At 49.6% G+C, this 17,358-nt stretch overlaps 1 protein-coding gene across 1 annotated transcript in view; it reads left to right on the forward strand.

The window, feature by feature from the left end:
* Nucleotides 1–8,134, forward strand: part of EPAS1 (endothelial PAS domain protein 1) — an 87,347-nt gene extending 79,213 nt beyond the window's left edge. The window contains exons 12-16 of the mRNA XM_012804036.2: nt 1,348–1,838; nt 2,762–2,888; nt 3,044–3,158; nt 3,484–3,642; nt 5,834–8,134. Coding sequence (XP_012659490.2) covers nt 1,348–1,838; nt 2,762–2,888; nt 3,044–3,158; nt 3,484–3,642; nt 5,834–5,985 — 1,044 coding nt within the window. The 3' untranslated portion in view covers nt 5,986–8,134. The remainder of the gene's footprint in view (nt 1–1,347; nt 1,839–2,761; nt 2,889–3,043; nt 3,159–3,483; nt 3,643–5,833) is intronic.
* The last annotated feature ends 9,224 nt before the right edge of the window (nt 8,135–17,358 follow it).

Consider the following 17,358-nt stretch of genomic DNA (forward strand, 5'->3'; position numbering starts at 1 on the left):
AGCCTTGTCCCTTCATTGTAAAGAGCAGTAAGGATGCTTGGCCAAGGCCCAAGTCTCTTAAATGGATGTTGATGTGGGAAAATGGGGCCTGTGGTCACCCCTGTTTCCCCACCCCTCTAGTTCCTTGATTACTCACTCATAATGTTTTCATCTCCTATGTGGATAGCTTTCTCAGTGAACATGAAAACCAAAACTACAACACTAGACATTTCTTTAAGGAGGCTATACATTTAAAAACATATCTAGATTTATGAAACATTTGTAAACCTTGGGGATACTTAATCCCTTCACAAGTACATTCATCTTGGGATGCTTTTAAATAATCGTTTGAAATGCAGTTTAAATGACCTCTGATACTTTTTTATTTACTTACAACTTTTCAGAAACATTCATTACATAAGGCCCAGTATTCTTTCAAAAATTATGCACCCAGAGGGGAGGTGGGTGGGTGCGTGTGTGTTCACAAAACCCCAGAGCAGACCGGGAATCTGGTCAGCCCGTGTGTCTTAGTCTAGGCTGCCCATCAGATGTGCACCTTGCTCCTCAGTTTGCGTCTTTACTCCCCCTGGCACTAGTCCAGCTCTTTTGTAAAACTTCCCAGTTTAGCCTTTCTGTTGCCCTCTGCCGCCTCAGAACTACTGTAGGATTTAAAAGTTAGTAGTTAATCACACCTGTCTGCTCTGCTCCGGCAACACCTCCCAGAGTTGCACTCATTAGGAAATGTACTCTCCAGGGAGGGCATCAGAAGCTGGAGGCAAAAAGTATCTTCTGCATCTCCTTTGAGCATTCCCTGTAGTGCCTGTGATGACACTGCATACCTATGGGGTGTTGCGTAGCTGCTGAGTGGAACAAAAATCCCTCTGTCCTGGGCCTGTCACTCAGAGTCCAGTGATACACTCTAGGCCTAGGTCTGTGCCAGGGCAGAGCAAGGAGATGAGGATAAGCTGTCCTCAGCACCCTCAGGGTGTAAGTGTATTAGTACACAGAGAAGGGGGAACCAGCCTAGGCTGGAGTAGGCAGGAGTCTTTGTGGAAGAGGTGGGCTGGCCTGGCCACCAGGGAGAAGGTAGGAGAGAGGAGACTTTCTGGTCAGGTGGGGAGGCACCAGTGCGGAGCATGGAGATTCCTGGCACAGGGCAAAGAGGCGGCAAATGTGTGGAAAGCTAGTGCCCTTGACAGAAGGCCTATACACTGGATGGCCAAGTCCGAGACCTTCTTGATGGGCCCTAGGGAGCCAGAGGAGGTATTTGAGCAGGAGAGTGACACCATAGAGCTGTGTTTAAGACAAATGGCACTGGGAGGGATGAGCTGGAATGGTGTTCATGAGGCTGTGTTTTGCTTCCCCCAGACGGACTTCAATGAGCTAGACTTGGAGACACTGGCACCCTACATCCCCATGGACGGGGAGGACTTCCAGCTGAGCCCCATCTGCCCAGAGGAGCAGCTCTTGCCAGAGAGCACACAGCCCACTCCCCAGCACTGCTTCAGTACCATGACAAACATCTTCCAGCCACTGGCACCTGGGGCCTCACACAGTCCCTTCCTCCTGGACAAGTACCAGCAGCAGCTGGGAAGCAAGAAGACAGAGCCTGAGCACCGGCCCATGTCCTCCATCTTCTTTGATGCGGGAAGCAAAGCATCCCTGCCACTGTGCTGTGGCCAGGCCAGCACCCCTCTCTCTTCCATGGGGGGCAGATCCAACACACAGTGGCCCCCGGATCCACCATTACATTTTGGGCCCACAAAGTGGCCTGTTGGGGATCAGCGTGCAGAGTCCTTGGGAGCACCGCCATTGGGGCCGCCTGTTGCCTTGTCCCACGTTTCGATGTTCAAGACGAGGTCAGTAGCAGTCACGACAGCAGGCTATGTGCTGAGCAGAGAGGGGGTGCTGGGCTGGTGAGATAGCTGACACTCCATGTAGCCCTTCTCTGTGCTTTGAGAGGTTAGGCTTCCAGGGGATCATCTCCAAGGAAATGAGGCCCAGAGTGGGCCAGGTTCTAATCAGGGCTGGAGATCAAGAGAGGCCTGAGGACAGGAAAGGAGAGAAGGGGCTTATTGAGAGCCATGAACCCCAATGGATTTCTCCCTTCAGACCAAGAAGGTCTTTCTTATCTGGGGTTCATCATCTGAACCACAGAAGACAGAAAATTACTGGAGTGACGACATTTTCCATTCTCTCCTGGAACCCTGGCTGAGAAAAATGAAAAGTTGTCCATGCTCCCTCCCTGCCTCCCTACTTTTTAGGGCCTCCACTGCAGCAGCCTCTCTGGGCCATGTCCAGGCACCATCATTGCCTTCCCACCACCCCTTCAAATCTCCCCAGTATGCCCCATCTCAAACCCAGCTGAGAACTCACTGGGCCAAGCCCCAGCAATTGGTACATGACTTGGAGCTCCCAGGATCTGCTGGTGATGCTTCTCTGCAGTCCTTGCCCTTCACAGAGTACCTAACTGGTCTTCAGTGGGAGCCAGAGGGAGGGATGTGGTTTGGACAGAGCAAGGGCAAGAAAGGGGCAGAAGAAACCCTCCTCAGGACGGATGCTGCCCAGCTGGGCATGGCCGAGGTGGGCACATGTACAGGGAGGTGCAGGTGGTTTGAGCCACCTGAGGAGGGAAGCGGGGCAGGTGCTCAGCCCACAGACTGCCCTCGGGGTCTTTGAGTCACCACAGTCATGAGTATTAGGTCTGAAAGGGCCTTGAGACCAGGTGAAGGCAGCAAAGGGCTCCAGACTCCCTCACGGCCCGCTCTCTTGGGCTTGGCAGGTCTCCAAAGGGCTATGGGTCTCGGGGCCCAGACGTGATGAGCCCGGCCATGGTAGCCCTCTCCAACAAGCTGAAGCTGAAGCGACAGCTGGAGTATGAGGAGCAAGCCTTCCAGGACATGAGCGGGGTGAGCCATCCCTGACTGGCCGCAAGGGCAGGCTGGGCGGGAAGCTGGCCGTGAGGGCTACAGGGGATGTGGAGCCGCTCCACACCCACTTCAGCCCAACCCTGCCTGGGGACTGGTTCTCTGGCCTTCTCTACATCTGCCCTTCCCACACCCAGGGAGATCTACCAGGTAGCAGCGCTTCACATTTGATGTGGAAACGGATGAAGAACCTCAGGGGCGGGAGCTGCCCTTTGATGCCTGACAAGACACTGAATGCAAACGTCCCCAATGGTGAGTGGCAGTGGCAGGCCTGGGCCTGGCTCAGGGGCCCATCCTGGTTCCTCTGCTCACTCACTGCCAGCCTTACCTGCCTCTCTAGCTTCATCAGAATGGATACAGTCCTCTGCCCCAACTTCCACACATCCAATTCCCCCTTCTCTGCTCTGGCTCGGATGAGGTTTGGCAGAAATTTCTGGGTTCTGAAGCCCTGGGGCAGGTGATAGTTCTGGTGACTCTGAGCACCTTTTGCAAAGGGAAAGGGCTATTGGGGGCTTCATGACCTTTCCCATCCTCTTTGGACTGGTGCTACCCTCACTGTCTGGCTTTGGTCTTTCAGATGAGTTTACCCAAAACCCCATGCGTGGCTTGGGCCAGACTCTGAGACACCTGCCACCACCACAGCCACCATCTGGGGAGACGGCCAAGAGTGGGTTCCCCTTGCAGTGCTGTGCCGCCTACCAGGACTATGGCCTGCCTTCAGCTCACAAGGCATCAGGTGGGTGCACCAGGGACTGGCGCCCCTACCCTGGGGTCTGCTGTGTGTGAGAAGCTTGGGGGATGCCGGGAGATGAGAGGCCATCACCCTCACAGAACAGAAAGTCAGCATTTTGAAAACCCCCAGAGACTTAAGCCACTATCTTTCTCTGAGTGCCTGCTACCCCATGTGCCCTGCTAAGTGCCACACACGGGATTCCTCAGCCTGCCACAGAGCAATGTTCCTGAGGGCCCGCCCACCTCTCCTTTCTTCCAGAGTGTGCATGGTGCCCTGCAGGGGCGCTTGGCACTGATATACCAAAAGAACTCCCTTCCTGGGGCCCAGGGCACCTTGTCACTAGGTCCTTCTGACACAGTGGGGACCAGGAGTCCCCTAAGACATGACTAAAAGGGCAAAAGACCTAATTCAAACTCAGGCTAGAGCAGCGAAAGGAAAGCACCCAGACCACAGGGGCTGGACAGTGGGTAGGTACCCCTAGAACACTGTTCTGCCAACTGAAGGTTACTGACTGACTGGCAGGAAGAAAGGGGGGTTAGCCAGGGACTGATGAAGGAAAGAAAGTTAAGGATGTGGGAGTAGGGGTGAGGGCCAGTCATGGACTACACCAGGCAGCAGACTTTGGCTCCCTGTGAGGACAAGTTTGCTGCAGGGAAGGGCAGCCACCTCGAGAGGAGTGAGCTCTTCTTCCCTGAAAGTGGGTCAGAAGGCCCTCTGTCCTCAGTACTTCAGAAGGAGTCCTCCCATGATCAGCTGACTTCCAGGGCGCTCTCTGCCCTGACAGTCCCAGAACCTGTGTCCTTAACTCAGACCTGCATGTCACTGTATTGCCTAAAGCCCCTCAGACACACTGAGGACCTCACTGAATCCAGGCAGGAGCTGAGAACATGCCAGAGAAGAGCACAGCACCGAGAGGGCAGCTAGAGGGCTCTGGAAGGTCTGCCTTCAGTTCAGGGCTGCCTTAGTCTGATAGCATCTCACAGAACATCCAGGTCTTCACGCGGATGCTTTGTTTGGCCCGAACATAATTTGTGGTTTTGTAAAAACATAACAGACCCTTGTCTTAAAAGAGGGCAGTTTCCTCAGCAATATAGTTTGGGGTAAATTATGGTTCTGTGCTTCAGAGTCTGGGCTGTAGAGCTGCCACACAGCCCTGCGCTCAAATTCCAGCTCTGCTGTTTACTGTCATGTCAGTTTAGATGAGAGGTTTGCATGTCACATGTTGGGCTCAGTGACTGGTACACATTTGTATTCAGTAAAAGGGAGCCAGTGTTACGCTTCCTCATATGAAGCCCACAAGTTACCTGGAACATTGACATCAGAAGAAAATCATATTCTTTTCAACTAGGGTTTAAGAAGGGGGGAAGTTAGCAAGGTAAGAGGAGCATGTATCCATTTCTGCTGTCCCAGCCTCTGCCCCCAGGAGCACAGCTGAGCTGGGGAGTCAGGCAGAGACTCCAGGAAAGGTCTAGGAGGTTCAGGGCGAAGAAAGGAAGGGAAGGCGGGCACCTCACATCAAAGGAGCAGGATGCAAGCTTCCAGGCTGTTTGCTGCCACCTGGCCTTCCCTTTCTGGGGTAGGGCCTGTTTGAGTGCTGGGAGTTTCCCCTCTGTCCTTCCCCTGTCCACCTACTCAGAGAATGGCCCAAGGGTGAGAGGGGCTGCCAAGGGTGGTGGGTGGTGATTGGAAACTGGATTTTCAGGCCCTTGGTGTTCTCTGTGCATACAGAATTCCCTTTCTGCCAGCATTTCCTCCCCCCCTGCCAGTACACGGCAAGCATGGGGTGGGGTACCCAGGCTCTTCCTGAAGCCTCGTCCTCTGTGGCCAGGAAGACTTCATGAGAGCTTCCTCCACCCAGCCTCTCTCTGCCACCAGCACCCACTCCTGTGCTGCTCTCTACACCTGGAGATTCTCTCTTCCATGGGTCTCAGCACCCTGCCTGGGGAGATGGGTCTGGCGGCAGATGCATTCTCTGCTAGGTCCATCCCAAGTATGGCCAAGTCACAGGAAGGATGACACTGAGAGAGCAGTGTGAAACGAGGGCTGCCCTGTCCTTACCCCACCAGTCATGAAAACTGGACACGCCTGTCTCTGTGTGTGCCTACCTCATCCCCGCTCGCCTCTGATAGAACAGATGCATTTTCAGATGTTTAATGTAGGCCTTTTAAAATATGGTACCAACCATTCCTTTCAGGCATAGCAAGCCGGCTGCTCGGGCCCTCGTTTGAGCCCTACCTACTGCCCGAACTGACCAGATATGACTGTGAGGTGAACGTGCCCGTGCCAGGAAGCTCCACGCTCCTGCAAGGAGGGGACCTCCTCCGAGCTCTGGACCAGGCCACCTGAGCCAGGCCCTCCCATCCGGCAGCACCCTGCCGATGCCGTCCCACCAGCTTCACCTCTCCGGCTGTATTTGCAACTAGGTATTTCTAACGCCAGCACACTTTTTACAGTATGGACTTAACCTGGCAGACTTGCCCAGGTCACCAAGCAGTGGCCTTTTTTCTGAGATGCTCACTTTATCTATATTTTTAAAATACACGATTGTTTTACCTGCTCTGTCAATGAAAATGTTCTTAAATTTTATAAGATTTTTTTCTCCCTATCTTCAATTACTTCTAATTTATATTATCCGTAGGTTCTCTCCCACTGTCTCTTCTCCCCCTGCCTTCTCTCCCCCCCTTCCTCTCCCCACACAGATATTCATACTAACAAGTTTGGTGTATGTTTGTTCTCCTGTAAGAAAAGCTTTGGCTTCATTTAATCAAAAAGATTCTTTGTTGTTGTTGCCAAAGAGAAACAGAATGATTTTGCTTTCCAAACTTGATTCGTGGCTTTTACCTCTCAAAGCCCTTCTCCTTCCTTTTTTAAAACAAATCACCATATTGTAAATTTCAGTCTTTTTTTTTTTTTTTTTTGAAGCTGACTCTTTGCTCTAATTTTGATATGACTTCTGGAGAAAAAGAAATGTGAAGGGTAAACTCCAACGTCTGTGGTTATCTGTGAAAGTTGCACAGTGGGGCATTTCCTAAACTGTTTGGTGTTTCTTCCCCCCATTCGGTGGATTTTTTATTATTATTATTATTCAAAAACATAACTGAGTTTTTTAAGAAGAAAATTTATATCTGGGTTAAGTGTTTATCGTATATATGGGTACTCTGTAATATCTAGAAACGGAAATGGAATCTTGCTCACAAAATCACTTTAAGATCTTTTTTAGGCTGTTGATTTTATTTTTCTTGGTGGTTGCTGACACTGCAGAATTGTACAGTACTCTCGAGGGCCTATACTAACATGCGAAAGGTCTGTCGCTCTGTTGGCTTTTTGCTTCTGTGATGTGCCACAGTGTGGCAAACAATCCAAGACGTGGAATCATTAAGTGGGAGCATTGCGCGCTGTGGCCTCGTGTTCTCTATGTACTATATATGTATGTATGTATTATTATTATTGCTGCCGGAGGGTCTGATGGCATGGGGTGGGGGTGGGGAGAATACTGAGGGAGGGGAAGTGCTTTAACTTTTCTTAAGGTTTTGTTGCTAGCCCTTCAAGTGCACTGAGCTATGTGACTCTAATGATCTTTCATGCAGCACATTTGAATATTTCCTGAACTACCATGAAATGGTTTAGATGGGAATTCAAGAAGGCAAGCGAGGATTCAGCCATGGTGTAGTAACCCTGTCCACGTCCTCAGCTCATGACCTCAAAGCATGTGGAGCTGGCCTGAGGGACGGCACACGAAGTGGGGACAGCGGGGCCAGACCATCCCTAGCCCAGCAATCCTCCCACAGCCTGTGGGCCAAATGGCCCTGCAAGGCCGAGGTGCAGCGCCCCCTGCTGGCGAGCAGCAGGCAGACCCCCCCCCTCCTCCACCCGGGGGCTGGCCCCCAGCCTCAGGGTCACAGGAGGTGTGTGATACTGCAGGTAGAAAGCACTGACAACAGAGTGTTCCCAGAGCACTCTGGAACTCCCTGGGTAAAGAGGGACAACACCTTTGGTTTTTAAATACCAATTATGTGGAACTTCTCTGTCATGGGCACAACAAAGATTCTAAACACACACAGCACATCAGGCTAAGAATTTGATAAGCCTGATAGACTTATTGCCAAAAACAAAAATTGACTTTCAAAAGAAATGTAGGTTATATGAGAAAAATTACTTAGTCACGATGCTGCCGCCTAAATCATGTTTTAGCAGCACAGCATTGCCTAATGCACAGCAGCAGGAGGACTTGCAGGGTTACTGACATGTAAACGCTGGTATTTGATTTCCTGTGTGTGTTGCCCAGGCATGAAGGGCATTTTACCCTTGCAGTTTTACTAAAACACTCTGAAAAATATTCCAGGCTTCATATTAACCTTACCTGTCAATGTAATGATTTCATGAACATTATTATATTGTTGAATTCCTACTGACAACATTATAACTATATGGGAGCTTAACTTTATAAGGAAATGTATTTTGACACTGATATCTTATTAAAGTATTCTGATCCTACTACTGCTGCTGTCTCTTATTTCCTGTGGATTTATCATGGGACACTCTAATGTCAAGTGAAGTAGTAAATAGTTTATAGAAAATGAACACTGGCACTGACCTTTACATACAAAGCAACGGAGTGGAGCTTACAGGAAGCCTGGTGAAGGGGGGATAGGCTATTGTCAATACGTAGCAGTTGCCTAAGTCTGAGAAGCCGTACTGTATTTTCCATATTTCTGCAGGTATTTTTCCATCTGCCTCGGGGCTGTTTTTTGGTGGTTTTTTTTTTTTTTTTTTTTTTAATCCTGTGAGGAACCCAAGGAATGAAGTCCTGGTCTCTGCTTTCAGAAAATGGCATAAAGCAGTTTGAGAGCCATGCTTGCCCGTGTGGTTTCACATTCTACACTTTGGGATCAGCCTGGTTCCTAGAGGCCAGAAAGGCCTTCAGCTTGGAGGTAGCTGGGGTGGAATGAGCCTTCCCAGATAGAATGTGGATGGAAAGAACAAAGAAAACCCCGGCCAGACATGGCACAGTGGAAGCCCAGAATTGGAGATGAGTGCACTGTGTTCCCTAGTTCACATTTAATTTTTCCAAATTGTAACCTGCTTATAAGCAGGTAGCTATTCCCATGGTGTGATCTCGGGGGACGGAGGGTGGAGGGCAGCCGGGGAGAGAGCCAGCAGAAGCCTCCGCTCACACTGTCAGTCCCAGAACCAGCTGTTTTCAGCAGCCCACACTTTGGCTGGCACTTTGGCACGTGTAGGGTGGTCTCACATGTGACCTTGTTGGTTCACTTGTTCCCGTCTAAGCCATGCTGTTAGCCCCCATTTTGTAAAGAAACTGAGAATCTTATTAAGGGACTTATGCAAGTCACAGCTTGTTGATGGGAAAAGTAAGTTCTTGGCCAACTTCTTTCTTCTCATATCCTATACTGGCTGGGAGGTAGATTCTATAATAGGACCCTGTTTTCCCTTTTCCAATAGAAAATTCCTGTCTGTAACTTCTAGACCTCCTTGGGTTCTTTTGCTCACTATTCTCTCTCCAAACTTGGGGGCTGGACCTTCAGATTGGAATTTCTGGGCTCTGCCTAGCTCCCCCCAACCATTCATTTCTGAATCTCTTCTGTGAATGACACATCTCAGCCCATCCGTCAGGAGCAGAATTGCCTCTGACGATTTGCAAGTTCAGGATACAGGGCTGGAAAGGCACAATCCCAGTCCACCAACAACTTTCAGTGAGTCCCTGGGGTCCACAATGCTGTCCCTGAGCAAAACCTCTGGCCTTACCCATACAAAAGGCTGTGAGTGTGCCCTCTCGCCCTGGAGCCACAGGGAAGTGCCAAGCTTCTCTTACTTCTAAGTCCAGCAAGCAAGGGGAGGAGCACAACGAAACCACTGTTCCTGATGGCTTAGAGGGGCTCAGCCTCCCTACAGCACTGAAGCACAAGACCTGGGACCCACACAAGCTGTCACTGCTTCACGTTTGTCTAAGGCAGTCCAGTGAAGACTGACTGAAAATAAAAAATCAAGAGCATTTAAGAGTGCAGGTGGCTTCAGAGTAAGCATGTACCTGTATAGCCAGGTGGGCAAGGGCAGAGGAGCCCAGCAGACACACACCCACATCTGTGCAGGATAAGCAGGATCCTCCTGACTTTAGATACTGCCCCTCTAGGCAAGCATACCCTGGTGGGGTGTGACCTCTCAGCATTTGGTGCAGTTGGCAGCTTCCAGATGAGAAATCTCTCTGGGAGGGGTCTTAAAGCCATGGCCAGCAGAGTACCAGGAGGCCCCACTTGGTGGAGGCCAATCCTGTCCCCTGTAATCCATGCAGGGAAAAACTGATCCCATTCTGCAGCACGGTGTCTGATGCACATTTCAACTGGGGATGGGGAATGAACTGTGATATTTCTGAAGATCAAGGAAACACAGACTCATTTCCTTCACAACATGCAAGATCCAACCACCTACAGCCTTCCTCTCCTGGAACCCTTCCCATCTCTGCTTTTTGTGAAAAAGAATTTTTACCAGGAGGCCTGTGTAAGAGGAAAACTGGGTGGCACAGGGCCAGTAAGGCAGCCCTAGATGTGTCAGATTGACTCAGGATGCTGAGAGGGGCTAAGAAACAATGTCACCAAGCCCATCACTTATATTTTCAACCATCTCTTTCTAGAGATGAGGAAATTGAAGCCTAGAAAAAAGAGAGGCTTACCTGCAGTCTCAGAGCAAGCTGGCAGTGGGGCAGGGGGAAGAGCCCAGGCCAGCATTGCAGGGACTGAGACTAAACTCACGCACATGAAATGGACCAGCTTTCCCACTTTTGGGTTTCATTTCTCAGCCAGCACATGGGCCTCTCTCACCACCCTTCCCACCACAGCCTGCAGATCTCTGGCCTCCCCTTGGGTACCATCGATTCTTCCAAAATGATTATGATTGCTCATCAGCCCCGATGCTTCCAAATGTTTCTCTGAACTTAGTGACCCCTGTGGGAACTGCTTGGCCTCTGTGACTTAATTAATGGAGTCTATATCAATTCCTTCATCCCTAGACTGAACCGAGGAGGAAGGAGTTTGGAAGTACTCCCCTAACCCCATCTAATACCCTCCCCCCACCGCCCACACACACGCGCACATGCGTACACAAAGAGTTTCTTAAAATGGCACTCAGGGAAGTCATGATTCCTCTCTCTAAAAGCTTACCAGTTAGTAGAGGAAACAAAAGCCACCTGGGTCACTCAGACCACTGTGTGAGATGGTATGTGATGGTGGAGGCCCATGGCCTGCATTTTCCCAGCCAGTCCGGGTGTTAGTGTGTTGCCCTGGCCCCAAGGGGGGCGCTGCACTTGGCCAGAAAGCAGATAGCTATAGATGCGAGTGAGTCCTCAGTTGTTTGGGGTGGATTCCAGCTCCTCTGAGAGTTCACAGTAGGCCAGGTAAGACCGGCCTGGGTCTCAGGAGGATAGAAACTCTCCACCATAGCCGGGATGGGAGATGATTAGAGAGGCAGCGTGGGGAGGAGAAGAGTTCATTCCGGGAGGAGTGGACCAGGGGGACAAAGGCCTGAAGCCAGAATGAGCAGCACATGCAGGAGGCCCTGGGAGCAGTCAGGGACAGGGGCTGGGATGGACGAGTGGGCAGCAGGGCACAGGTTCAAATGCCAGCCCTGCTGCTTCCCACTGTGTAACCTTGAAGAAGCCCCTTAATGTCTGAGCGCCTGATGGCCTGATGCGTGCTATTCTGTTACTTGGGCATGAGAGTTATCCCTACCTCATAGGGTTAAGGCTGGAGGTGCAAATTTGGGAATCGATGGTAAGTTGTACTTCAATCCTTGAGATGGGATGAAATACACCTATGAGATACACCTATAAGACCATAGACCGTGAAAAACCAAGTTCTTAAGACAGAGCCTGCACCCCTGGTAGATGTCAGGGGAGAAACATCCGGGAGTAGAAAATCCAGGGGTGCAGCATCCCAAAAGCTAAGAGAAGAGGGTGCTGCAGGAAAGAAGGAATAGAGAACTGGGTCACACCCTGGACTGAAAGGTAAAGTAAGGGGGAAATGTGGACGCTGGGACTCACCGACATGGAATCCATCATCAGCCTTACCAAGAGCAGTTTCGGAGGGGGTCAAGGTGGAGTGGACTGAGGAATGAGCTGGCTGGGGCCTGAGACCGCAATACACAGCACTTTTAAGAAGGTTCTCTGAGGGAGAGCAGTGAAATGGAGTAGCGCTGGAGGAAGATGTGGGTCAGGAGCTGGAGAGAGTTTTAATATTTAATCCACTTTTATTTTAGAATAGTTTTAGATTTACAGAACAGTTGCAAGAGCCTTATAGAGAATTCTCTGCACCCAGTTTGCCCTATCGTTAACTGCATTCTGGTACACCTGTCACACTGCATAACCAATATTGGTACATTTTTATCTAATGTCCGTACTTTATTCAGATTTCCTTAGTTTCCACTGTTTTTTTTCTATTTCAGAATCCTATCCAAGATACCACATTACATTTAGTCATCATGTCCCCTAGTTTTTGATGACCTTGACAGTTTTGAGGAGTGCTGGCCAGATACTTTGTAAACACCCCTTAGTTTGGATTTGTCTGGTTAGGGATAGAGAGGAAGACCACAGAGGCCAAGTGCCATTCCGCTAGCACCCCATCACATCAAAGACGCATGCTAGCACCATGAATTATCACTGCCCATTTTAACCTTGATCCCTCACAGGTGAGGTAGTGTTCATCAGGTTTCTTTCTGTAAAGTTACTGTTTCTTTAGGGGACGCTCTTTTTGAAGAGGAGCTATATTAGGAGAGTTTACATGGTGATGGCAGAGGGAGAAAAGTGATGAAGGAGGAAGATGAAGGCACAATTACAGAAGCCAAGTTGTTAAAACGGTGGGATTGTCGCTGCAGGGAGGAGTTTGGGGAGAAGTGCAGGCAGCTCATGACTTAAAGTGGGGAAGCTCGAGAGTGGGTCATTGTATAGTCCAGCAGTGAAATCAAAGGTAGGAAGAGGCCCAACCACCTGTAATTTCAGCACTTCTATTTCCTCAGTGATGAGGCTGGCAGAAATCTGAAGAGTTGCAAGTATAAATCAGTCACTTTAGAAGGTCAGATGTTAGTGCTGGAAGCTCAAGTGAGAGGCATTGTCAAGAATCAACCCATGGGTGCAGTTGTGTGTTTTTCTCAACCACACAGTTCTGCTAAAATGGAGGCTGTGTTCACCAGGTTGCGGTTTGCCCTGGAGGGTTTGTTAGAGGGAGTTAGGAACGTTTCCAGAAGAAGGACTCTTACCATAGACCAGAAGTGAGAAAAAAAGAAAAATGAAGAGGCTGGTAATCTGTGAGAAACTGGTCAGGACAGGGGATTGGAGGTTATAGGTCAGAGAGTGGTCAGCGTCAGGGATCGAACCATACAAACAGGGCTCAGCTGTCAGAGGACAGGAAACTTCAAACTGAGATCTCACATACACATACCGGGGGACCCAGCCATTCCACTTCTAGGCACTTTTTACTGTCACACAACACCTGCACACACATGTTTATAGCAGCCATTCATCATCACCAAGAAATGAAGACAACTCAAATGTCCTTCACCAGGGGTACAGATAAAAGAATATATGGTATATTCACATGACGGGATGTTACTCGGCAATAAAAGTTAACATGCTCGATTCAAGCACCATCATAGATGAATCTCAAAGTAAACTATCATGCTGAGCGAGAGAAGCCAATACCAAAATGGTACCTTCTGCATAATTGCATTTATGTGACATTCTGGAGAAGGAAAAATGTACAGGAACAGAGAACAGATCTTTGCTTCCCAGAGGGTAGAGGTGGAAGTGGTTTGAACACACAGGAACAGCGAGATGGAGTGATCTGGAGTATCAGAATTGTTCAGCATCCTTACTGTCTGGGTGGTGGCTGTGAGAATCTGGGTGTTAGGGGGGAGAAGTCACAGCCCTGTGCACCAGCAAAGAATTTCAGTGTATGTAAATTTTAAACATTTTAAAGATGAAGGCCAATTTTGAGATTTTGAAGATGACTGAAATCTAGTAGAGGAGGCTGTCAGAGCAGGCAAGGGAGTGGAGTATTGGCAGGGTCACCCAGGTCAGGTCAGAGCAGTGAGAGGAGAGGTGGTGGGCAGAGAGGGGCTGGGGGCTGAAATCACTGGAGGGTGACAGAGAGACATGAGGGGGAGGGGAAGAAAAGGAAGGGATTTGGAAGCAGCAGCAGAACCCCCCCCCCACCTCCAGGCCCTGCCTGACACCCACCTGTAGGAGAGAAAACAGCCTCACCCTGAGCAGCTGCAGGGAGCAGGGACCCTGGGGACAGGACAGGCTCCTATGAAAGGAGGAGAGGACACATTTGGAGGAGAAGGCAAGTTCTGGGGAGCAGCCAACATCAGACAGAGTTCCCGAGAGAGCAATGGGAGGACCAGGAGGGTGGGAGGGGTGGAGGATGAGTGGATGTGGAGAACGATCCCAGGAGAGGGGCTAGGTGGTGACTGGCGACCTAGGACTTGGAAGGCCTGGTCTGCACTTGTGGCTGAGTTGAAGAGAATGAGAGAGACAGCATATTATCCTGAGGGGTTCTAAGAGGCTCGAGCCAGAAGGCTGGGAGCTGACCCGCCCTGCAGCACCTAGGGGTCATCACAGGCGTGCATGTGCTCACCGAACACAAAGTGGGTTTGAGTTTGCTCCTTGCTTTCTTTTTTTTTTTTTTTTTTTTTTTTTTGAGACAGAGCCTCAAGCTGTCCCCCTGGGTAGAGTGTTGTGGCATCACAGCTCACAGCAACCTCCAACTCCTGGGCTCAAGCGAGTCTCCTGCCTCCGCCTCCCAAGTAGCTGGGACCACAGGCGCCCGCCACAGCGCCCGGCTATTTTTTGGTGGTTGCAGCCGTCATTGTTGCTTTGGCGGGTCCGGGCTGGGGACTCGAACCCGCCACCTTAGGTGTACGTGGCTGGCGCCTTAGCCGGTTGAGCTATAGGCGCCGAGCCTGCTCCTTGCTTTCTAACGGCAGGTGTGAGGGGGCCTGGGGACAGCTCCCTTCCGTTCTGTTCCAACCTTGGCTTCCAACCCTGTGGGTGGGCTCAGCATTTGTAGGAACAAAACAGGAAGCCAGCTGTGGTTGGAAGACCCTTTGCCCTGGAACAAGAACGTTTGCCCCATCCTCGTTAGCTTGGTTGAGGCGAGGGCAGCTGAGCATGACCATTGACATCATTTGGGGGCCTTGCTAAAGGGCCACAGCAGCGCTCTGACTAAGATATAAATCTAAGGAAAGAGACGCCTCTGACTGGGGTAGGTTGGCCAGCATGGGTTTGGGAAGCCCAGAGCCTGTGGTTCCCCGTCCTGCTGCACTGCTTAGAATGCAGAGCACAGCTGTGCAGGCCAGGGCAGGCGGGCTGTGCTGGGAGGGTCTGTCATCCCCAGCACTGCACATGCCCAGGACCAACTCTGAGCTTTAGTGTCCTGTCCTCAGGCCCTGGGACTGGCTGTGGCTTGTTCAATTTCTGACTGAAATTGCAAACCTGGCGGGAGATTTCCCTTTGAGCCACTCCAAGCCCAGCATCCCCTTTTTGAACCCCTCCCTGGTCACTTGCACCCTGACAAGAGGACTTTTAAAGGAAACAGAAAGGCCTGGTCTCAGCGCAAGGCACTGGCGGCCAGCTGTGGGTCAGCGTCCACGCATCTGCAGTCTCATGGGAGTGGAGGAAATGAGACCAACTGATTTGAAGTTCCTGTGGTCCAATAATGACTCGCGTGGGTGAAGGGTAGAATCCCAGAATCATCTCAGGCTCATGGAGGACATAGCTCTGGCCTGAAGGAGAAGGGGGACTTCCTCAAATCATTGCAGGTAGATCTGTCCCCTCCCCTGCTTTTGTATCTCTGCCAGCGAGGGTGCATGCCACAGAGTGGCGGGGCACAGTAGCTGTGAGAGAGACGGTCACAGTTACTTTACTGTTCCGTGTGCTAAGCTTTACTAGAGTCTGTGTGTCACAATAGGCCTCTGAGCTCATAGAGTCAAGCTAATTCCCCTTAGGAGAGGACAAGACCCGTATAGAGAGAAATACACTCTGCCAAGGAAGTACTTTGCGTAGTGGTTTGGAGTTTCTGAAACATATCCTACAGGCTGCTACTCACTGATGTCCTACAGTAACAGTAATAGCAAGAATGTGACCCTAAAATACATGAGTAGGAGAACAATCCTGAGAAGGAGAGGAACCAAGCATCCCATGATAAACAGCCACCCCAGTTTCTCATGTCCCTGTCTGGGAACCAGGTTTTAATAAAGACAGCGATGAACAGGGATGTATTTGAAGAAGGGTGTCAAAAACACGGAGGACACTCAACTATTTCATAAAAATCGACTGGAGAAGAAGCTGAGGAAGTTTGTCCTGGAGAAAATGAGATTCGGGGAGCTCAAAAGCCCACCTTCAAATATCCATGGAACCATAGGGTGTGGAATTTTTTTCTGAAGGCTGCCCAGGATAGAATTAGGCTGATGGATGCTGGAAATCAGAGTTCAGCTCAACGCAAGTGTACTCAAGGGCAGACCTCACCCTTCCCTGGAAGTTTCAGTGTTTGCTCAGGCAGTACACCAGGGGGGTAAGATCTTTACTCTGATCCCCACAGAAAGCCATTTAGATCATGATGCCTTATCTGAGGCTATCTGACAAAGGCAATGAAAACTATAATTTTGAAACTTTGATCTTTGTGCAGATAAGGCCTGGCCATTAAAGAAAGATGTCCCTGTGGAACCCACAATGAACAGAGCAAAACTAGCACTGTCCCTCGAGTGTGAGCAGAAGAACTAGCGCAAATTACGAGGAATTTAGATTTTAAAATGTTGTTCTTCCTTAATATGAATTTTAGCCTGTATGGTCTCTAAGAATTACTGTTTCTCTTTGGGAGACACCGTGGAGCTATATCTAAAGCTGGTAAGTAAAGCATAAAAGCCACTTGAGCCCGGAGAACTCCTAGGGAGGGTTTGATCATACTAGAAACACAGCTTCCGTGCCCTCCTGGGCGCACCAGCCTCCAGACACTCCCCTGTGCCCAGCTATCTGGAAGTTCCCTGAACCCAGTCCTTTGGGGTTTTTATGGAGGTTTCACTCCTATATGGATACTCTTACATATGGACAAAGATAATACTGTACAGCAATGAGAAAAGGATAGTTTTTTCTTTTTTCCCCCAATACATACGCTGAGTCAATAGGATATCCATATTTGGAAAAATAATTATTCTTGGCTCCTACTTTACATTAAGTATAAAATTTCCAGGTCAAATAGAGATCTCAGTGTGAAAGGTAAATACATTATGACCAAGTAGGTTTTGTCCCAGGATCTCAAGGATGGTTTAACATACGTAAATCTATAAACATAATTCATCACATAAACAAATTTAAAAAGAAAGACCATATGATTCTTTCAATTGATGCAGAAAAAGCTTTTGATAACATCCAGCATCCCTTTAAGATCAGAACACTTAAGAAAATTGGTATAAAAGGGACATTTCTTAAACTGGTAGAGGCCATCTACAGCAAACTACAGCCAATATTGTATTGACTGGAGTTAAACTGAAATCATTTCCACTCAGATCAGGAACCAGACAAGGGTGCCCATTGTCTCCGTTGCCCTTTAACATCATAATGGAAGTTTTAGCCATCACAATTAGGGAAGAAAAGGTGATTAAGGGCATCCATATAGGGTCAGAAGAGATTAAACTTTCACTTTTCGCAGATGATATGAT

This window comes from Otolemur garnettii, unplaced genomic scaffold, assembly GCF_000181295.1.
Source record: "Otolemur garnettii isolate 467f Iridium unplaced genomic scaffold, OtoGar3 scaffold00024, whole genome shotgun sequence".
Taxonomy (NCBI): domain Eukaryota; kingdom Metazoa; phylum Chordata; class Mammalia; order Primates; family Galagidae; genus Otolemur; species Otolemur garnettii.